This window comes from Puntigrus tetrazona, chromosome 7, assembly GCF_018831695.1.
Source record: "Puntigrus tetrazona isolate hp1 chromosome 7, ASM1883169v1, whole genome shotgun sequence".
Taxonomy (NCBI): domain Eukaryota; kingdom Metazoa; phylum Chordata; class Actinopteri; order Cypriniformes; family Cyprinidae; genus Puntigrus; species Puntigrus tetrazona.
The window spans coordinates 27,143,044-27,166,816 of record NC_056705.1 but is presented as its reverse complement, the minus strand read 5'-3'; the positions used below and the strand labels follow the sequence as shown (position 1 = coordinate 27,166,816).

The following is a 23,773-nucleotide window of genomic DNA, read 5'->3' as shown; positions in this document are numbered from 1 at the left end:
TACTGGTTCACACAGACTTTAAACGGTTTCCCATAGAAAACCATTAGAAGGAGAACACTGAACTGTTTGAGTTCATATTTCTGCATCACTCATGTAAACTATGCATTATTAATATGGTGAATACCGAATTTGATCTTTTATTATCACCGTTTTAAATATATTATGACACTTTAATTGTTTCTGCAACCTTTTTGATTGAAATATTGCCGCAGAGCCTTAATATGGATTGTAAATGGCCACTTCAGTTTTTTTCACATACCTTTGCTTTATTGTTTTGAGAGGTGACCTAAATATTTATGGCTGTGAAACAGATGGGAAAATTGACACACTTGTCTCGTAGTTCTATAGATGTTTTGCCATCCAGGTCTTAGAACCGGTCACGTGACTGAAAACTACGAATAAGACACTTATTTCCTAAAAGTGAATGATTCAATGACTCCACCGTGAATACACAGAAGACTCGCTGCGGCGGCACTCCCATATTTTAACATGCAATTGTTTGTAGACAGAAGATGCTTTCCACACGAAGAGCTATTTAACAGGTCGTCCATCTGCGTTGTTAAGTTTTTCATATCACTGAATGCATTTCTTGCATACTACATGTCAGTGTTTGGAAAGTTACTCTGGAAAATTGTTTGCAGATTACAAGTTACTCTATAATATTACTTTAAAGGGACCCTATTTAAAATGCAATAAGTAGTGTAACTGATTACATTCGATTACTTTTGATAACACTTCTAAATCCCTAATGTTTTCAACTGTTAAACATTTTGAAACCATTAAACAAGGTAGATAACCTTAAAGTAGTAGTCAGCACTCAACGGTACTACTGTCAGACTTTCAAAATCCTCCATCGCTTGAATTAAGATTAATTAAATTTAGAAGCACAGCCTTTGTAATAGTTAACATTAATATCTAACTGCCACTTAATTACACTTTTTCAGTAACTAAAATAGATTACAATTACATTGATTGTGTAATTAAATTATGTAATTTATTTACTTGCAACTAGTTACTCCACAACACTGCTACATAGCAGGGAAGAATGTAATTGCAAAGAACCATTACCAACTGTAACCTGCAAAACAAACAAACAAACAAACAAACAAAATCACTAAACGCAACAGCGATCGGTATGAATCTTTAGTGAACGGATTCAAAAGAGTCGACTCCTTAAGCCGAAAAAATCCCCACTACTATTCCTTTTGTCAGAGGAGGCGGGAGGGTAAATCCTGCAGAAACCTGATATATTCGAATTTCTCCAGCGCTCCGCCAATCGCTGTCCTCGGTTGGAGTTTGTTGGTACGACCTCCTCCAAGAACACGCCCCCGATAGAGAGGATCCTCCTGCTGAGGTTGTTTTCCCATGTTAGCCAATTAGCAACCTAGCATGCAATTTGAGGTCTGGCGCCTTGACTGAATGGTGCTTACGTGTATTTTAATTTGCCGTTCAAATCCTAACCTTACACGGTTCAACGTTTGAGAGCGCTGTTACCAGGCTCCATAGGTTTTGATTTCTCGGCGGAGCAGAAAGAAGTGATCCGGAGTGTCTGTTGCGGGGTGAGTTGGCTCTTGCGTGCTAGCGGATCCTCGCTAGCTGTCGTCGTCGCAGTGCTTCATTCAGGCTAAAAGTAGCTAACTCTCACAGTTAATGACGCCTAAACAGCTATCCTCTCCAAATGGCCGGTAAATCGCCCGGGTGAAGAGAAATTCAAACGCAGCGGCGTTAAATCATGATTTTTTTGAAGTGATGCACGTCAAGCTAGCGGTTATATAAGAGTATTTGTCGAGGCGCTAGCTAGCCGCACTTAGCCTGAATGGCTACACAAGGTTTTTAAGCTCTGCTGTGTTGATCAAGCTGCTCATCCTGAAGGTCTAGCAATCATTCTCTTCCTTTAACCTGTCAGCGATCAGTGCGAGCTCTTTGGCGTCTTCTGAACAGTGCTGCTTTGATCACCGAGCAGTTGTGTGTTTACCGGTAGAAACCATTCAGCAGGACTTCCTGATTTGTAGCTAGAAACACTTGGCAACACCGAGTGCTAGCCAAACTGCCTTATCGCACGGTCTCGTTATTCGGTTGACCATTGGATGCTATATTCGCAATTTTTTTATCGAATAGGGAAGCGGTAGTGATCGGATCGTGTTTTTGTTTTGTTGTGATCAGTTTGCGTTTGTCTGAACTCTGCATCGGACAGAGGCGGTTACTGCCCGCCGCCTCTTTTTACGCCTCGTAGAGGTTCGGGAAGCTTTTATTTAACACGCAGAACATGCATATTTAAAAGCACAATACGTGCATCCGATAGAGTTTTGCTGTGCATTCGAGTGTGTTGTGAAGTGTGTAGGTCATAGTCTCAGGCCTGACACACACACACGCACGCACGCGCGCGCGCGCCCGCACTCAGCCAGACGACGCGAAGCCGTCCGGTTGAATAAAACAGGCTTTAGCCATTCAAATAAAAGCGAGACGGCGCAAGCCCCAGCGTGTTTCCCTCACAGCGAAGCGTATGCTCACCACTCTCCGCCTACACAGGTTTATGAAAAACTAACATTGTTTAAAGTTTTGTCGCAGTCTCGTGTGAGTAATGGCAGCGCTCATAACATCGCGGTATCTGTTAGCAGATCTGCGGTAGTCGAGGGGGGATATAATGGACGGTTTAAAACAAGAGTCGATCAGACATCGAGTGAGCGTCATTAGTTGGCGGTCGAGTGCGTCTGACAGGTGTCACTATAACTTTACACGAAGCCATAAAGTGGAGCTGCTCTCGGCGGGGTGCTGACACGTTGCGTTTTCACGACAACGTGAGGTTTAAACGCTTTCGGGGTTGTTATGCATCAATAAACGGTACTACGTTTCTTTAGCCAAACCGGTTATAAACTGATTTGTAGACAACAAATGACAAACTTCGGACAAGCCTGTAGTAGTATAAAAACGATTTAAACCTTAAGTCATAAAAAAAGTATCAATTATATATGCATTCGTTGTTTGCCCATGTAGAAATGTAGAAACTTGTGTAGTGAACAAATTAAACCTATCCTGTGTTTTAAGAGACTGCATAGTAACACACTAGGCCTTTCTCAACCAAACTTGCCACCTGACACTTTGTCTGATTTCACTATCAGGTCCAATTAACACAAATTACTATTATTATAATTTTTATTAGTTTTGTCTATTTATGTGACTCATACGATTCTAAAATAATTAGTTTACTGTTTATAAAATAATTCAACAATTTTTAAAATTGTCATGTATTAAGGTGAAAGACTATATGATTGGTCTTATAATTTTTGCTATTATTTGTATTACATTTATTTTATTTTTTTTATATATTTTCTTGATAATTTATCATTTACAAAACTTTTTTTACTCGCCCTCATGTTGTCCCACATTTTTAAGATCATAAGAAACATGCCATTCGGTCAAGTGCGTCCAACTTTTTTTTTTTTTGTCCGGGAACTTTCATATGCATATTTGTTTGTTTGTAGATCCCACCGCAGTGAGGAGCATGAGTACATAATGAAGCGGCGCTTGGAGGATCAGGACACAGTGATCGGCTCTCAGCGGCGGCTCCCCGGGGGTGTGGACAGCTTTCAGCACCGCGTCCTCAACTCTGCCTCCTCCCTCTACGAGACTGCACCAGACAACATGCAGCCATCGTCCAGCATGCAGTACTCCGTCTCACAGACCTATCAGGTACAAAATCATCAACCGTTTGGCATTATTTTGGTATGTCTGTATATTTCGTATTAAAATAAACAAAAACATAAAATAATAAAAATATGTATGTGTGTACACACAGTATTGAACAAAATGGTAAGATTTAAGAGGTTTAAGTTGTTTTTGTTGAATTGGTCATTACAATACTATAATAAAACGAATCTGCTGAAGGAATCTGCTGGAACATTGAAAATGGTGGACTGGCCCCTCAAAGACTGAACATCAACCCCAGCGTGTGAATTTGTGTCGAGTTGGAAAATAAACTGGACAGAACTATTGTAAATCCAAAGGAAAGCGTTTGGCTTGAGTTGCAGAAGGCATGGGATCACGTTAGTGTTGAAGTTCACAGGAAGCGTATTGACATTATGCTAGAGATAAGTGCTGTTGACATACCAAATGTTTGGTAAAAGTGGATAAAAACGGTATGACTCTCTTTACTCACTGATATTTGTTGTGCTCGGATCAACCATCTTCGTGATTCATTAAAATTATGAAATGAAAAAAAAAGTCAAAATGTCAATATTTTCTGATCTGTTGGGTGTTCTAACAGTTTTGGCCAACACTGTATATGTGCGTGTGTTTTGAGCTACACTCTGCTTTTTAAAGATTTAACTGGAAAGAAATTGTGATTTGTGAGTGCAACTTCTTTAAAGAAAGCATTTATCCAGTAATTACGAATGATTGGAAAATGAAATTGCAACCTTGCTTTGAGTGAGTGTGTTCCTTTGGCCCAAAAGTTGATAAATGAAATACAACGCGCACATATTTGCTTACTTACAGCACAATGTGTTGAAATTTGTAAAAATGGGAATTCATCCCGTAGTGTTGAAAAGGGAAATGACGTTTCACTTGATGTTAGCAGGCCTGATAATTAACCATTTCTCCCTCTGCTCGACCAGTTGTCGATGACCCAGAGTTCTGGTGGACATGGACATACCAGCAGTTCAGCTGTGCACAGTGGGCCTCATCACCATGGGCCAGCTGTCCAGCCTGTGGGCCAGGGTCACTCTCATGCTTCCCCTGCTCCTGCCTCTGCCCCTACTCCAACACTGGGTCAGCAGCAGTTTCAAAGACTCAAGGTAAGAGATCTCTCTAGAAGAGCGTGAGAATCATCTGCATTCATTTAGATGGATTGCTGGAGAACTGATATGCATGTAATTACAGGTTGAAGATGCTCTTTCCTATTTGGATCAAGTTAAGCTTCAGTTTGGCAATCAGCCGCAGGTCTACAATGACTTCCTGGATATCATGAAGGAGTTCAAGTCTCAAAGGTCAGTTTTGAGTCTTGTTTTTGTAAGATTTGTTTTGTTCTCGGGGCTTGTTTTGCTTCTGTCCCTTCTAGTTCTGTCTAGCTCCATACCTCAAATGGGTTGGTCTAGTTTTGGTGAGCGCCCTTGGGACTTTATCCTCGGTCAGGGTAGCTGAGGGAGACACTTAACCTGTCTTTGTACGTGCTTGTGGCTGCCTTTGTGCTCCGGTTTCTCTTTCTTTGTCGGTGATGAGAGGAGAAAAAACGTTTGTGCCAGTAGGTCAAGCATTGAAGAGAATAAATCCTTATTTATTTTGTAAGAACAGTAATCAACAGTCATTAAGAACAGTATTATATTTTGTTAATATATTTTTTTGATTTTCTAATGAATTCCCTCCCTGTTTTACAATGTTTTGCATTTCCAGATGAAAGTACACATCCTTTGCAGGGCATTTCAAGGTGTTAATAAATAAATGTTAAATTAAATCTGCTTATTAAACTCAGTATTCATCTTTAGTGTGAGAACCAACAAAGCACAACGGTTTTTGACACCTCGATGAGAAGTGCTGCGCACTGAGAAGTTACTTTCAAGCAGATCTATCAGTATCAGTGGATTTTGTTCATAACATCTCATTGTGCTGCTGTAAATGTGAAGATGTCCTTAAGGTGGATACTTATGGTTAAATTTAAAAAAAAATTTTTTACTATAATTAAATGGAGCACATCAGCAGTTCACCTGCTAGTTGTGAGTTACCGTCATTATTGTTAGTTACTACAGCCTACAGTTTGCTAGCTAGCTGCCTTCATCATGTAAATGTGTATTATAAACTTGTATGGCTGTGTCAATCCAATTGAGCTACTAGAGGAAGTCAGGTTTTAGCTGTGTTGTGCAGTATGTCACTGAACATAGTGCAGAAAGTCACAGAATTTGTAAAAACTTGGATGAATTAATCAAAAGTAGTGTCTTGGTCAATACACTTAAATTAAATTGTAATATTAATTAGTATAAGTACATTTTAAGCTGCAAAAAGATTGCTTAAGTATTAAATCCTGTATGTTCTGTCTGTCTCTGAATAAATGGTGCAGACGAGCGGTTTTGTTTACTAAGAACATACTGAAGCAACCAAGATGCTCTGGGTGTTTTGAGCGACTGCCGTCTCAAAAAATTAATGAATACATGAGCAGCCTCATGTTTCACTTGATTAAAAGATAAATAAATGTGTAACGCCTTCATTTGAAAACCATAAAAAATACACAAAAGATAGGGCTATTGTAAAAAATCTAAATTATAAACTGAGTTTGCATTCAAGTAATTAATGCTTAAACGGATTTTGTTAACAAATGACAATAATAGGCCTCTAAAAATGATTTATTTTTACTTTCAATAAATTGATGTTAAATTGTTTCCTGAAGATATTTCTTATTAAATTAGATTTTTTTTTTTGATTTGGCGTGCTTTTTGTTTAATAAAATGTTATCTAACAATTAAAAGTGAGTTCAGGAAAAGGAAAAATTCCAAAACATTTAAACTTAAAAAAATTAATTCATTAAAAAAATGAAAATGATTTCATAGGGCCCTAAAGAATTTTATTGCAAGCACTGTTATGATCGTGTGTTCTTGGGCTCAAGGATACTGCAAATCCATAAATGTCCTTGTGTTGTCAGCATTGATACACCAGGTGTGATCAGCAGAGTCTCCCAGCTCTTCAAGGGTCATCCAGATCTCATCATGGGCTTCAACACCTTCCTGCCTCCTGGCTACAAGATTGAGGTTCAGACCAATGATCTGGTTAATGTGACCACTCCCGGGCAGATCCACCACATCACCCCGCATGGTATCTCTGTTCAAAACCTGCCCATAACACAGCCAGCGCAGCACCAGACCCAAACAGCAGCTCCCACCAGCACTGCAGCCTTGGTCATCCCTAGCCAGCCAACCCCTGCCAAGATCAGCAAGGTAAAACACGGTTGTTTTACCCTCTGCTCTCGTTTGAGTTGTGCATTGGCAGAGTTGTCTAAATTTCTATGATTTTCCACAGCCAATGCAGTCTCCTGCACTTACCCCAACCAGCCAGCCTAATCCGTCCATTCCCTCGTACGCCTCCCCCCGCTCGCCCTCGGTCCAGTCCCACACTCCCATCAGCAGCAGCAGCACTGCCGGTTCAACCCCGCTGCAGAACAACCAGCCTGTGGAGTTCAACCACGCTATCAACTACGTGAACAAAATCAAGAACCGCTTTCAGGGCCAGCCAGAGGTCTACAAATCCTTCTTGGAAATTCTGCACACATACCAGGTGAGAGCTGAGGCGCTGAGGACAATATCTGTATGTCAGAATGCTCTGTACCGCTGTGTAGTACAACCAACCTTTTTATTCACCCGAGTACGCTATCAAAAGTTTGGGCCAGTCAGACTAATATCGTTACTGTTTTGTTGTATTTTTGTTTAAAAAGATTGAATACATTTTACACACATCAAATTTCAAAACGGTAGTGCGTAGGGATGTACCAAAATGCAAATACTTGGTCAAAGCAAAATAAAACGCTTGTCCAAAGTCCGAATACCAAACATGGTTTTTCATGTTTCTCCACGTGTATTTAGCTAGTTTTTTTTGCCATTGTGTAAATTAAATAGCCAAATACGCTTTTTTTCTGTTTTGTCTTGCTTTTCAAAGAAATCTCTTGCACAGAAACTGTAAATGCACCCCACTGAAGAATGAACACACCTTATAATGCTAACTAAATAAACCGATTTAACTCCTTTTACTGATTCAACACGACTAATATGTCTTAATGATTTTACTATTATAAAGTATATAATAATGCAGTGTCTTTGTCACTGCTTAGAATGCTATTAAATATGTGGCGTGTCTTATTCTGTGTAATAATCTCACAGAGGAATTTATTTTAAACACTCAACTGAGAGTTTGAAATAAAAACGTGTTATTTAAATGTGATATTTTCACATGCTTTCAGATGTAGCAGCATTTGCTACACAGAACATAAGCTACGCAAACAGCTTTCTTTATTGCAGAACGATATCTTTCATAAAATTTTTGCGCGAATTAATCATCTGCAATAATGAACGGTTAACGAATATTGAATATTGTGTAGCTTGTCAGTGAACTACAGCTTTGTGTAGGAAATGTTGCTCCACCTCAAAGCACGTGCTGGAGATTTACTACTGATTACAAAACCAGCTTACTGATAAAATATACATGACGGTCACCTTCAATTAAACATGCAGACCTAATTATTATTATTATTATTGTCTTATTTTCAACTTTATTTTACAGGAAAATGACTGCCATTTCTGAATGTTGAATTCTTGCTTTTTCTTTCTTTTTTTGCATTAATTTGTGCAGAAACCCGCAGGAAGAGTAGTGCTTTTTTTGACAACCACAGATTTATAAATAATGTTTGTTGCACGCGTCACGTGGTCACGTGCATTTAAAAAAAGTAACACTGTTTCAGCGCAATTCTTCCTCTTGCTTTAGACTTCGAACCCTGGCTAACAAGCAGACATTGGCATGAGCTCATACCGAGCTGTCAGAAAAGATGCAGTTTGTGCATGTATTTAAAAAAAAATAACTGTCTGCGCTAATAATTAATCATTTTTGCTTCTTTCACAGAAAGTTTTAAATTCTTCCTCACTGCTGACATATATACTGCATTAGTGCACACTTCAGTTTGATTGTCACATCATTGTTCGGTATAATTTATTCTGTCTTTTTGTTTATTCAGCCGAACACATACAGATGCAATTTTTTTTGGTGTTTTTAGCCAAACAATTCCGTTTACCAAACATTCGCGCATTCGGTGTCTTTCCAGCCCTTTATGCTGCAAGCTTACTGTAATCTCGTGCTTTGTTGGTTGTATAGAAGGAGCAGCGTAATGCTAAGGAGGCAGGAGGAAACTACACACCCACTCTCACAGAGCAGCAGGTCTATGCTCAGGTGGCCCAGCTCTTTAAGAACCAAGAGGACCTTCTTTCAGAATTCGGCCAGTTCCTGCCAGATGCTAACAATTCAGTGGTACGTTTTGAGATCTGGTCTGTTGCAATCTGTGGTAATAATATCTAAAAAAAAATAATAGAGCTGAACTTGGCTTTCTCTTATCTTCAGTTATTGAGCAAGACTACAGCTGAGAAGGCTGAATCTGTGCGTATTGATCATGGGGTGACTGTAAAGAGACCCCAACTGAACAATAAGCAGAGGTTTAATCAGAATGGATGTCAAATCCGCAGACACCCAGGGCCGCCCACTACGCCCCCTGTGAAGGTCATTTTTAATAAAACCTTATATTAAAACATTAAAAATTGCTCTTTTTAACATTTGTATTATCAACCAGCGTTATTTAACCTTTTTAAACTTTTCAACAGAAAAAGCAAAAATTTATGGGAAAAGACCATTCTATGGCAGAAGCCAGCAAACTTGGAATTGGTGCTGAATCTCTCTTTTTCGAAAAGGTGAGTGCTTTTATATAGTCTTGCAGTGGTTATAATGGAATACAAAAATAACCACATTAAGTTGGTGCAGGAAATATTACAAAGATTATAGTGAATTATGTGGCTTATATACGGTGTTCCCTTCTCAGGTGCGAAAAGCTCTGCGGAGTTCAGAGGCTTACGACAATTTCTTACGCTGTTTGGTCATCTTCAATCAAGAAGTAATCTCACGGGCTGAACTTGTGCAGCTGGTCTTGCCATTTTTGGGGTGGGTGGAATTGAATTTCATATTGACATACTTTCAGTCTGATTTAAAGGCTTTTATGTAGCCATTATTTCATTTAATTATAAATCAGAAATCAATAAAACTATTAAACACATTAGTTCTGACATTTTGGTTATTGCTTTTTCTGATTATCAGGAAATTCCCTGAGCTTTTTACATGGTTCAAGAACTTCCTCGGCTATAGAGAGTGTGCCCATATTGAGAGCTTTCCCAAAGAGCGAGCCACTGAAGGCATTGCAATGGAAATTGATTATGCGTCCTGCAAAAGATTGGGCTCCAGTTACAGAGCCCTTCCCAAGAGCTTCCAGCAGCCTCGATGTACAGGCAGGACTCCACTGTGCAAAGAGGTGAGTTCACCATCCTTTCACACCTAGTACAAATTTAATTTATTTCTTTTGCACCCTTAACAATTCAAGCTAAATTGTTGGTTGATGGTATATGTTATACTGGTACTATGAGGTACCCATTTGCTTAGGGGTTGATTATTTAAGCAATTTGAATTATTTTTCAGTTGCTAGGAATTATGCTGTAGAGAGAGTACTATCTCTCTTTTTCAGCAACCGTTTAAATGAGAATTTTCATTTTTGGGTCAACTATACCTTTAATACTATGTATTCAATAATGCTGTACAAAGTCAGTCAGGTTGACAGTCCAACAATTATTTTTTATTTTTTATAAAAATGTAGGTTTCTAGTATGGGATGTGCTTGTCTTACAATAATCTTGTTGTAAAAAATCTAATTTAACAGCCCTATGTTAATGTTGAATAATTTTTAGGTGTTGAATGATACGTGGGTGTCATTTCCATCCTGGTCTGAGGACTCAACCTTTGTCAGCTCCAAAAAGACCCAGTATGAAGAGCATATATATCGATGTGAAGATGAGCGCTTTGAGGTAAGCAAAAAAAAAAAACAGTGATATCACATATTTCTATTACTTTAGTTTACCAAAGCTTCGTTGTCTTGAGTGAAATAGGATGTTCAGTTCATTGTCACGTGTTGTGCAGCTTGATGTGGTTTTGGAGACAAACCTCGCCACCATCCGTGTTTTGGAGACTGTTCAAAAGAGGCTCTCGCGCATGTCTGCTGAGGAACAGGCCAAGTTCCGGCTGGACAACACCATCGGAGGCTCCTCTGAGGTCATCCATCGTAAAGCTATTCAGAGGATATATGGTGATAAAGCTCCAGACATCATAGATGGGCTTAAGACGAACCCTGCTGTCTCTGTACCTATTGTACTCAAAAGGTCAGCATAAATGTTATTGTCTGACGGTGACTCCTTCCTAGCAAATTCATAAAGCTATAAAAATGTCATGCACTGTTGAGAGAAAAGGCTCTTTCTTTGAAAGAGCGTAGATTAGCTAGCATAGTTTTTAAAACGTTTTTTGGTATTCTTGTAAGATATAAATATCATAGTACACGATTATTCAAAAGCATATAGGACTGCATCGTTTTTCAAATTAAAATCTTAATCTAGATTTTAGGCCTAATGCAGTTTTTTTTTTAAACTTCAAACTTCTCCAGCTTTTCAAGTTTTCTGTGGGTCCTTAAAATGTCTTAAATTTAGTTGGGCCACAAAAAGTCTTAAATGGTACAAGAAAGTTTCAGTTATGATTTTGAGAGGTCTTGAATTTTGGAAATGGAAAGAAAATTAAAAAAAAAACAAATACATTTGTACAGGACGTACAGAGAATAAATGTGCACTTTCAGTCAGCTAATCTTATGTTTTTGTTCAGACCATTTTGGAAATCGCCTAATTTTTACAGCGGCAAACACTATGGATCGACAAGAATACATTATACAAATCTAAACTATTAAGGCACAAAGCTCTATATTTACCTTAGACCCTTTGATTAATATTGCAATTCATAGTTTATTATATTAATATAATGAATACTTTTGACATTCCATTTCTTAAGAAATTGTATACATTGAAAAAAAAATTGTTTTTGTGAAAACTGCTGTAAACCATGCTTTTTACGACCATCTTACAGTCCATATGTTATCATAGATACTGTCTTACCCTGCTCATATGGTATTATTTTATTTGTGCAGGTCAAAGGGCCTTAAAAAGTATTAATTGATATCAAGAGTCAGCAGATACCCTGCCTTTACTTGAAAGAATAACTTATAGCTACAAAAATATTTCAGTTTCTGACCACAGTAAAACTAGAGAATTTAATGTGAATGCAAAATTTTCACATTTCACATTTAGATCAACTAAAAGATGCTGAATTTTGCTCTTTTAAAGAAAACATTTACAAATATTAATGCCCTTACAGCATAGGTCACTCTTCCTGTTTGCAGCAGAATTTGGCAAAAACATGTTCACACCTTGTTAACACTGAGTGTGATTTTTGTTTAATCTAATATATAAACAGCCAATTTAAAATTGTAAACAAAAAAAATGCAGTCCAAGTAATTTACCGTATTTTTTTTCTTCACAATAAGTGTTTTCTAATCATCTTAAAGCCTTTTTTTCCCCCAGATAGAGAGTTCTGCCTTAAACAGTTCTTTTCATTAAAGTTTACCTCACAGAATTCATTGTGTTTGTCTTCTTAGGCTGAAAACTAAAGAAGAAGAGTGGCGAGAGGCTCAGCGTGGCTTCAATAAGATTTGGAGGGAACAGAATGAGAAGTATTACCTGAAGTCTTTAGATCACCAGGGTATTAACTTCAAACAGAATGACACAAAGGTGTTTCGCTCCAAGATGCTGCTCAATGAAATCGAGACTCTTTATGATGAGGTATGAAACAATCCAAATGTACACATTTCAGGCAAAAATTTGAGATTTTGAATGTTGTCTGGTTGAACATAATGGCCTTTTCATCCACTTAGCGGCAAGAGCAGGCTTCAGAAGACAATGCCGCCCCTCCCTCAGGCCCTCACATGACCCTCATGTATGAGGACAGCCAGATCCTGGAAGACGCGGCCGCTCTCATCATCCACCACGTCAAGAGGCAGTCCGGGATCCACAAAGACGACAAGTACAAAATCAAACAGATCATATACCATTTCATCCCCGACATGCTGTTCACCCGACGCTGCGAGCTTTCTGATGTGGAGGAGGAGGAAGAAGAGGAGACCGAACCAGATGAAGACGGGACTAAAAAGCACAATGGGACGACGTCAACAAAGTCCAAGCTCCTCTTCAGCCATACAGCAGCTACCCAGCAGAAGCTGAGTAACTGTGACGATCCCTACAACCTCTTCTATGTCAACAATAACTGGTACATCTTTCTACGGCTGCATCAGATCCTGTGCTCCCGACTGCTACGGATCTACGCGCAGGCGGAAAAACAGATTGAGGAAGATGCCAAAGAGAGAGAGTGGGAAAGAAGTGTGTTGGGACTGAAAAGAGAGAAGAATGACAGCCCGGCCATCCAGCTGCGTTTGAAGGAACCCAGTAAGTTTGAGATTTCACTCAGGTTTTAAGCCGGTAGTCATAGTGTCGGCATGGTTCACACCAAAGATGAAAACTTGAGTGCGTGACGTCCTAAATTTGTGAAGGCAGGCGAATGTTTTATCACCAGTTGCTCTCAGGGGTTTTAACACATGTTAGAGCTAATGATATTTCTCTCAGATTTAGATGCCAACCCTCAGGGCGCTGTCACCATGGAAACTACTTTAAGCGACTCGTAGATTAGGGCTTTAATTTGTTTATTTATAATGCTGTTGTTGGTGATCGATTGAATTAAAATCACCTGCTTGTTTTCACAGTGGACATCGATGTTGAAGAGTACTACTCAGCCTTCTTAGAGATGGTGCGAAACCTTCTGGATGGCAACATGGAAACATCTCAGTACGAGGACCAGCTGAGGGAAATGTTTACCATCCATGCCTACATTGCCTTCACCATGGATAAACTCATCCAGAGTATAGTGAGACAGGTAGGGTTGTTTTCTTGTTTTCTTAGCGAGCGTCTTCGGTGGTTTAAAATGTCATCTTGTGGTTTCATTTTTCTTTTTCCTTTTCCCACAGCTGCAGCATATAGTAAGCGACGAGATCTGTGTACAGGTGACTGATCTTTACCTTAGCGAGTTTGCCAACAAAGCCACCGGTGGATCCCTGTCCACCCAAGCTTCTAGAGGAAGTGCCGAATCAGCCTACCAGCGCAAAGCTGAGCAGCTGATGTCCGACGAGAACTGTTTTAAGGTAAGGCTCTCGGTTTTAATTTAAGACGCACTTGCCAAATGTTATCGTGTAGGTACTGCATTTGAATTTGAAATTGCTTTACTGTGACCATGGGATAGGAAAGTTTCCATCAAATGCACACTTGGGTGCCATCAAGTGCCATCTGGGTGCTTTACACCTACTGTTCAAATATCCTGAATTTGGACATATTACAATTAAAGCTTAAAGTATACTGTAATTTTTTATGGATATTCTAAGTAAACATCGGCTTCAACATAGTATTGTACACATGCAGCCTGATTCTTCTTACCTTTACAAGCTAAGTGTACATGTGCCTTGAGTTTTTTTTTTTTTTTTTTTTTTTTTTTTACAACATGGCAACACTGGGCCAGACAACAAGTTTCAAGTGGGAAAACAATGGCAGGAACAGAACAACAACTAGAGAGTACTAGAATTACTAGAGGCATTGGCAAAAGCAATAGCTGTCTTTGTCTCTCAGTGCCCTCGCACTAGTACGTGTTAACAAAGACATATTTGTAACTTCACAAGATAAATAGTGTAGACATTAGACAAGGACAAAACTTTATAATGTTTAATTTGTGCAACCTCAAAAGCATACTTTCATATGTATGGACATGCTAAACATTTGTGACACAACTGAGGCATACTTTGGACCTAAGGAAAGCAATTTACAAAAAAAGTGTTTAAGTAGAATCAGTGGAATAACATGGTTATGCATATATTGTGCCATTTCTGTCAGGGTTTTTTTTTTCTCCAAAAAAGTGTTTGCAAAGCTTGTAAAATTGTAAACCAATAATTTGGTTTGGAGACATTTATATAGTTGAAAATAAATAGCTGTTTTCCTAATATTTGTCCTTTGGTAGGTAATGTTATTTTTAGTCCAGTGATACAGTTGTATTCATAATAAATAAGTGGATTGGGCTTAATGGGCAATGAAGTAGTAGGCGTTGATCTGTCTGAGCAGACAGTCTTGTGCTGATGTTTTCATCTCTATTGTGTATTAAAAAACCCCAAGCAGAAAAGGAGTAATTATGCCAGGTTGGATTTAATACACAATTCAATGTTCAGTTGTATGTGTATTCTAAGTGTTCACATCAGAACTGAAGTTTGCTTTTGGACTTCACTTGAGAAAAGCAAAAAGAATTAGTTTTATCAGTAGTGTGGGGGATATATTACGGTGTGTTGAAAGAAATAACATGCTTTTTTTTGTACTACAATTGTGTTCACAGTGACAAAGCTGAAGTCACAGTAAAGGATGGTTGTATAGAAAATGCTGATAAGACTTTTCTGTTGGTTTTTCAAGCAAACCCAATTGACCATCCATCAAGCTATCGGTCAAAGTGGCTTAATCGGCCAAAATCGCTGCTTTTTGTTTTAATGACCACATTTTTCAATGTCACGCTGTTATCTGCTGCCTCTCTTCACATCTTCCTCTTTATTTAACTATTTTGTTTAACCACAGTATCATCTGTGTAGATAGATAACTTATCTGTAGTGTCTTTTTTTTCTCTCAGCATTTTAGGTTAAATCCTGTGGATTTATAAGAGAAAACGTATGGCTTGGATTATATACCTAGCATGATTCTTTAAAGTACCTCTATTGTGTGTTATGAAAGGTTCATGTTTTGGGAGACCCCAACCACAGGTTGACATGCATGCATGGTCAAAAAACACTTTCGTTGTCTTACATGCGTCTATTTTTACCTTGCTTCCTCAACAACTCCCAAACAGTTTGCTTAATGATAATTTTTTTATAAAAACCCTTTCTTCGCGTGGCACTAATCTGCAGTTATTAGTACAATTGCTCGATTTCATTTTAATTTCATCATGCCTGATAAAGGAGCATTTGTGAGAGCAGTGCTGCTTTGTGTACAGCGTTACCAGGGAAACCAGCCAATAATGAATTTGCATTTTATAATGGGAAAGACCAACAAGTGGGTGGGCAATAAGTTTCATGTTGACATCAATATGAAACGGCTTGGGATTTGTTTTAAAAACAACTTGTTTTAATGTTTCAAAGTTGACTTTCTTTTGAGAGACAATAAATTTATACACAGTGCACTTTCAGATTTCAAATTTGGCACAATGTTTTAATTCACTTAAAACTGTGTGACATACTACAAAAATCAATAGTAAGGGACATTAAACTTTATAACAAATCAAAATGTAGTTCAGATTCTTCATATGAAACCATAGGACCTGAATGTATAATTATTGTAGTAAGTAAATGCAGACTACAAATAGCTTTAGATTATGGGTCTACTATCCATGCATATTTAAACAGATCTTTTTTCTTTTCTTTCAGTTATTGTTCCAGAAGTCTAAAGGGACTGTGCAGCTGGCTGTGGAGCTGTTGGACACAGAGGAGGAGAACTCAGATGGACCTGTGGATACTGAGGTACATGTCTTAGATTTGGCTAAAGATTTTTACCTATTAATTCAGCCTGCACTGCTGGCAGAGTGTTGTTGCAAAGTTTTATTCCATCCAAGAACCCACTTACAGTGTCAGTGTGCTGCATCACAAGTGAAAGTTTTTAATCTACAATTACAAAAAAAAAAAGCACAGAGAAATACAAGAACACATCTGGTTTTGAAAAGGCTAAAACTATTGGTGGTGGGACAGTAGTCTCAGCCTCAGACGTCACTACCACAGAACATGCTGAATGTCTGATGCATATGGCACACAAAAGTGGAAACCCTTCAGGAGTTTCAAAGTCATCATTGGATTGGTTGAATTACACAGGATTTCCGGGAGACTAGTGTCGCATTCTTTAATGTTCCGCCTGGAAACAGATGACACTGAACCCCTCACAGAAGAAGAAAGCTGTCGAGTTTACAATTGTGATGACGAGCACTTACCAGGATGAACTAAATGCTGGATTTTAAGTATGCGAAATTTCGAGGCATAGAATCTTTAAAGGGAACCCTGGGTATTAAGACTTGTATGGCTTAATATAACGTAAATTATGTCCCCTACTGTGGGTGACACCATTATTCTGATGACATAAAATGGTTGTGTTCGGTGAGCTACACAACTCGGAATAAACAACTTGGAAAATAAATTACTGATATGATGACCACAGCAAATGAAATAGTTTACAGGACGCGATGGATAGAAGCATGGGCTTAAACCGATTGCCATACCATGATTTTTTTCCCTCTACAAGAAGTCTAAATGCACTGAACACTGAAGGAAATCTGCGACAAGAAACTCCTCCGGCGGTTGCACCTTAATAAGTGTGGGTATGTTTACATTCTAATGGAATGGCATAGCATTTCTTGTCTCAGCCGTTTGTAAGCTCTTTTGGTAGCTGTGGTCTACTAAAAGAGTCAAAGGCATCAGAGCTAAAATGGAGAGGACAAAGAAATGGTTCTTTAGGATTTTTTATTTGTCCTTGTTAAATTCCCATTATTTTGTCTGACTCTTATAGCTAGAAAAGGCATACATCGCTTCTCTTGTTGCCCTAGCATAACTAAAAATGACACAATATGGTATCTTATCAGAATTTTATTTTCTGAACTGTTTATTCTGAATTATTGCAGTAAAAAGCGCCGGTAGTTCACCGAGTGCGACCATTTGATGTCATAATAAATGTCAAAATAATGGCGCCCCCCCATAGTCCAGAAATGGTTATCGAGTTTTTAAATAACATACATCTTTCATGAGTTTCTATTACATATAGCAGTATGAGACATAAGTTATGTTAAGCTATAAATGTCTGAACACCCGGGGATCACTTTAAAGTACGTCAGAGTTTTACACATCGGTCTGTTATTATGGTGGCATTTCTACACCTCGAAATGTGATGCTGAAACAAAACTGGTTGGTTGGTTGTTTGACATGACAGTCAAATGACTTCATGAAAAGGCCTTGGCCAATAAAATCTACCATGTCGTCAGTCTAAAGGTCTGGCTACGCAAGGCTGGTGGGATAGAAGTGTGATTGTCTTTAGGTGATTTTAACAAAGTATGATATTTTTAAGGCTCCCAACCTGAAAACTGATTTTAAAAGTGTGGTATTTTTGTGAGGGAGGGATGGGCCACATAGAGTATAACATCAAAACCATTAAACCTACCTGCAGTGCACAGTCCAGTTATGCAAACTTCATTAATCAAATTTAGTTCTTGCGCTATTCCATTCCACTACTTTCTGTGCTCTGCAATAGGCCATCTGCTGACTCGTTTCTTGAAGGCTGAGATCCATCCTTCAGGGGAAGAGATTTTGTCATTCTGCTGCATCGCTGTATCCAACAACATCGGCTACATCTGTGCCACCTGCTACTGCAAGACTTGTTGAGGGGAATTACGAAAATGGTGTCATTTCCATATTGCTCTTTCTCGTAGCACCACAGAAGCGAGGTGACAGTGTTCATGAACCAGATATTAAGACATTGCACTGAGCCAGTTCTGCTGAGGTAGGCTCAAATCATGCACAAGTTTTCTATCTGGTTTTGATATGGTCTGTATAATCAGCATTCTGAAGATGAACTCCATGAGGAATGTAGGGAGGCCTGCGAGATGACTTTATGCTTTACAGATCATTGCTGTTGATGAATGAATGGTGGGGAGCTGTACTTCTACTGCATCGGGGGAAAAAAACCCACAAAGCTGGACAAAAAACATTTGTCCTGGCAAAATCTATTTGTGCTAGGGATTTTGGAGGGAACATCTCTTTGAGCACAGTCCATTTTGAGTTATTACTCTGGTAGAGCCCATGTGGATGACAAATTGTTGGACACTGACTACAAGCTTTTTGTTGACGACTCTTACACCAGTTCTTCACTCTTCAGGGACTTCCTTTATAAATTCATTCGGGTTTGTGGCAGTGTTACCGGGACACAGAATAAGTGTGGCTCGAACAGCTGAACATATTGCCAAGGTACACTCCCTGCGGCAATATCCGCTGGATCAGAAACAACAAGGTGCTGTTTGATGAATGGAAGAATAAGTGGGGAAATACTGATCCTTCTATAAAGTCTACAGAGATAGTAACAGACGGTGGACCTTTGTGTATTGTATGCTGTGAAGTTGTACATGAAATCAGACAGTGGTGTTGGATTAATTGCCGTTGTGGATGCCACGGTATTCTAGGGGACGCTGGTTGTGGGTCTTGCATAAAGATATTGTCAAAGTACATTTGCGTCTGCATCAGTTCCCACAGTTCCTCTGGACTTGCAGTCTAGAAAAAAACAGTCCCACTTTATATTAAGTGACCTTAACTACTATGCACTTGCGTTTAAATTAATAATTTGATACAGTGCATTTATTGTGTACATGTTTTTACGTTGTACTTGCATTAAAAAATTACACTGTTGATCCATCCCTTATACCTTAGCCTACCCTTAAACCTACCCATACCACCAAACTTTACCTTTATCCCACCTCAATAGCAGCAAAAGTGCTTTGCAAGACTATATGAACACAAGTACATCAGATTTTTTGGATGTAAGTATATAGTAGTTAAGACCACCTAATGTAAAGTGTGTCCAAAAATTGTGTGTGCTCTCAGGCAAAGTAGTTTGACTTGATTGTAGATTGTGTATCGTGAAAGCTAAATAAATTGAAATTAATTTTTTTAAACTTTCTGACATTTTATATTGCTTTTTCAAATGTGTGAAGCATTCATAAACAACTTCTCTGGTCTATGATTGTGTTTATAAAATTTTATTTGCAATAATATTAAAGACCAGTTTTACTAACAGTATGCACCAGTACGATCAGTCTTTTGGCATTAAGATTGTACTGCGAGGTTTTACTAAAGACACGCAGTAATGAATTAGCACTGAAAAGGTGTGGAGAGTTATTTTATTTTTGGGCCTGACTTTATTGAATATGCATATTTATGAGTTTCCCTTTCAGATGCAAAAGGAGAGTATTTAAATTAAGCACATTTTACTAACGTCAAATTACTGGTATCTGTGCTATTATTTAGCGCCCCAAAAAAGTATGTCTTAAAATATTTTGCGCTTGAAATGACTTCAATTATTTTGCTAGGAGAGGCATGGCAGAGAAGAGAGAGCACATGGTAGAAGGGAGAGGAGTTTTCCACATGTATTCATTTATTTTGAATGCCAGAAGAACATATCAGTATCAGAATGTATTATATTTATTTTTTGTATAATACACAATCATAGCCTCTCTGTATGTAGTACTATATTTTAATTTTATTCAGACTTATTTTACATTTGACTATATCAGTTTTGGTCTTGTGCTCCAAAAAGAGACGTTTTCAAGCGGTAATAGATGAACAGAGCTTTTGCATCATATAAGATTCATATAAAGAAATTCGTTTTTTCTAAAACAACGCAGTAAAACTGCCATGCAGAGCATATCCTGGAGGTGATATTCACATATTCAGCAATAATCAGACAGTAATGCTGTTAACGGTGAATTTGTAATTCTAACAAGTAACATTGAACGTCTGCTTGTGTGTTACAGCGCTGGCCCGACTATGTGGAGCGATATCTGAACACCAGCTCGGCCTCTCCAGAGCTGCGAGAGCACCTCTCCCAGAAGCCTGTGTTTCTACCCAGGTGAGGCTCAACCAAGTACACCCATCTTTAGAGCCGTGAGTCCTTTAAACTTCCCATGAAGCATCAGCTCAAGACAGGAACATCCCAGGAATACTTTCGGTAGTCTTTGGAAATGTCTGGGAGTCTGTACAAGTGCTGCCTGTTTGTAATCTCCTGTTTTTTTTTTTTTTGGTTTTTTTCTTTTTCTACCCAAACACACAAGCTCTCTGCTTGCTTGCATTTGCACTTTATTGAGAATTTATTGAATGAAAACTCATTGTTAGGCTGTTTATCTCTGCTCAGATGTGGCCACAGTACAGGCACATTGGTTATTTTACGCTTATTTATATATTGTAAGTATGGTGTGTTTGTGGGGAATGTGTGCAGAGGTGTTATCTAAAATTATGTGCACCTTTTTTTTGTTTTTTGTTTTTTTAAGGGAAAAATCGCGGTTGAGACTTTATAACACGTTTAATGAGGTGGAAATTTCATTTCATTTTTAATGTTTTTCATCTGAGAATATGGAAGATGTTTTTATATGCCTGCTCTTAAAAGGGTTCGGTTGAGTCACCATGTTCTTTGGAAAGGTAACTTTCTAAAGAGGCTGAAGACTGTGCATTTAGATAAGATGAGCCTGTTCTCAAAAAAAAAAAAAAAAAAAAAAAAAAAAAAAAGCAGAGTGCTTTGTCCAGATCTGTACTTTCCTTTGAATAGATTTTCATAATCTTTTTTAAAGTAGCCCACTTTTGGGTTTCAGAAAACTTCTTTGCTTTCTCACATAAAGTGTGCTGTGGTCTGTTTGTGTAATTCTATTCACAGATACATTTCTGTATGTGACTTGATTTCATGATTGTGTACAAATGCTTTTATAGCCTGTAAGATTTGAGTAAGTAGACCTTGTATGCTGAGATCTCAGAGACAATGTGTCCTCCCATTGCTGATACTCTATTGAGTTTGATCGGGGTTGTCAGTTTACAAAGTGGTGTTATGACTCGAACTTGAACTTAAACTCACCACGGTCTGACGGCTGTATTTGAGAGAGGGGCTTGTCAATAAAACTCTGGTCTGAATTTTATCCTCAAATGTGCGTGTATTTCTTTCCAACAGACGTTTGAGCTCTAGCATGGGAGGATGATTGATTTGCTTGTTCTTTCAGTTTTCGTAATGCATGTTTTATGTGCAGTGCTGGAGAGATGCTTCTGATGTCTCCATGTTCATCCACAAACTGACAGTCAAATTTTTTATTTACTTTCGGATTGATTCATTTCTGTTTATGTGCGGTGTGAGGTTGAGTAGCTGACATTTGCAACCACTGTTTTTGCTAAGAAAATGAATGCAACAAACGTTCTAGTGCATGGTCATGCAATGCATAATGCACAATGTCAACCCATATCCTGGCCATTTAACCTTATTCCCTACCTGGTTTCTTTTTTTTTGGTGACGATTGGCTAGTTTCTTTAAGTGAAGTCCTGAATTCAAAATAAGAGTCATGGTTTCTATGCCCATTCACATCTGTAACCTTTGGTAAGTACACTTCTAATTTTAGTCTTTAATTCAAAGCAGGGAAATTACCTTTTTCCTTTTCTTTTTTTTTTTTTTTTTTTTTTCCTCATCCAGTACCTTGATTTGGCACTTTATCAATACGGTTTTGCCATGGATATGAGTTTTCAGTGGAGATTATCATTTTTGTTGGTAATTTATCATATCTGTTGAGACCCAGGTGCACTGTAGACAGTTGCATTGGTGCATAATTTTTCTTTTTGATTAGGATGTTCCTCTCCTTAGGCTGTCAGATGCTGAGCCTTAACATGTTAGCATTTGTACTAAATTTAAGAAAGGCTTCGTTTTTTTTTAGATAAACAAACCTTGTTCTTTTTTCTTTTTAAGGAACCTAAGGCGAATCAGGAAGTGCCAGAAAGGTCAGGAGATGCAGGTGAGAGAGACCAAAGAAACGGCCAAGAAATCCTCTGAGGGCAGCGAGGACTCAAAAATGGAGTGCATGTTTAAGCTCAACTCCTACAAGATGGTGTACGTCTTCAAGTCCGAGGACTACATGTACCGACGCACTGCACAGCTGAGAGCACATCAGGTATATAGATGACAGATTTAGATTTAAAAGCAGTCCATTTTCCCACACAATATTTGAAGCCCCATCCTCCCATACTGGCTAAGACATTTCTACTGTAATTGTGCTTTAACTATTTCTTGAACAGAAACTGCGAGCGTTGATATATTGAAAGGATAGTCCACCCAAATTCACACTTAAGCGTAAACACAATATTTTATGTTCCACAAATCTAGGAATACTGATAGTTTTGGTTCCTATTGGCTTTTTCTTCTATGGACACAAAAAACACGTTTGGTTGCCAGTATTCACAATTGGTTGATTTCTGTTTGTCTTGCTGATTTTCAGTCTCACCAGAGAGTAAGCACCCGTCTGCATCAGCGCTTTCAGCAGTGGCTGGACAGGTGGCGGAAAGAGCATGTGACCAGCGACATGGCGACCACCACTTACAAGTGGTTGATGGGAGAGGGCCAGGATGGACTACTGCCCTGCAGAACCGTCTGTGAGCCCAAGATCCTCCACTTCCAGAACATCAACAAATACAAAGTCACCTACAGCACTACGTTGTAAAGCTCAAGTTTTCAACAGAAGAGAGGGCTTTTCCCTCCATTTTATGTTGTTTTTACGATGACTGAAGTAGCACTGAAATTAAAATCTGACCGCCATTGAGTTCTTCGAGGATTGCTAACTTCTTTTTTTTTTAATTTCTACCTTTTTAAATTTTTAGATTGAAGTCTTTCCCCCCCCTGGACTTTATACTCAGTTGATTAGTGACCTTCAATCACGAGAGCAAGAAAACACTTCTTGTAAACGCTGCAGCTCTAGTCAGACTTTTATCCAATTTTCAAGACAATAAGAATCAGTCCTTTTGAGTGGCTTTTTGTGAAAAGGATGGTTTACAAATACAGGTCAAGTTCATGCCCATTTGTATATCGTTTTTTTATTTTTCATCTCTTCGAGGTGAATAGTAGTTTGTTAGCAATATGTCTTTTGTGGTTCACTTCAACCACATACGTGTTCAGAAAATGAGAGAGTATCTCGAATCGATTTTTTTTTTTTTTTTAAAAAGCCTCCATGTTTGGGGCTATGCAGCTAAACCAGGACTGATGATGTGAATTTCCCAAGTGTGTTGTTCGCAATATACACGAAATGTAATCAAGGTCTCTTTTCACAGGTTAATTACAGCACCATTAATGAAGGTATTACCGTTAATTACTAGGCATCTAAGATACCAGCCACAATGTGTCAATCAGGAACAAGCAGAAAAAGTACAGTCACACAAGCTCTTGTAATGTAAATACGATGTATATATGCCAGACTGTTTATATTCTGACAACCTTCACTGTTACGTA

General features: G+C 38.4%; 1 protein-coding gene across 2 annotated transcripts; it reads left to right on the top strand.

The window, feature by feature from the left end:
* Positions 1 to 1,378: 1,378 nt before the first annotated feature.
* sin3ab (SIN3 transcription regulator family member Ab) lies at positions 1,379 to 23,481 on the top strand. Of its 2 annotated transcripts, XM_043244262.1 has the most exons (21): positions 1,380 to 1,559; positions 3,483 to 3,690; positions 4,614 to 4,793; positions 4,879 to 4,985; positions 6,629 to 6,920; positions 7,003 to 7,257; positions 8,842 to 8,994; positions 9,085 to 9,240; positions 9,342 to 9,428; positions 9,557 to 9,675; positions 9,829 to 10,039; positions 10,469 to 10,585; positions 10,698 to 10,936; positions 12,253 to 12,436; positions 12,529 to 13,096; positions 13,411 to 13,580; positions 13,672 to 13,845; positions 16,150 to 16,242; positions 20,283 to 20,377; positions 22,244 to 22,445; positions 22,770 to 23,481. In XM_043244262.1, the coding sequence occupies exons 2-21, from the start codon at positions 3,514 to 3,516 to the stop codon at positions 22,989 to 22,991; spliced, it is 3,801 nt and encodes a 1,266-aa protein (XP_043100197.1). In that variant the 5' UTR covers positions 1,380 to 1,559; positions 3,483 to 3,513; the 3' UTR covers positions 22,992 to 23,481. The 2 variants fall into 2 exon arrangements, with proteins under 2 accessions (XP_043100199.1, XP_043100197.1); XM_043244264.1 differs by lacking the exon at positions 22,770 to 23,481 and having other exon boundaries at positions 1,379 to 1,559; positions 20,283 to 20,412; positions 22,244 to 22,374.
* The last annotated feature ends 292 nt before the right edge of the window (positions 23,482 to 23,773 follow it).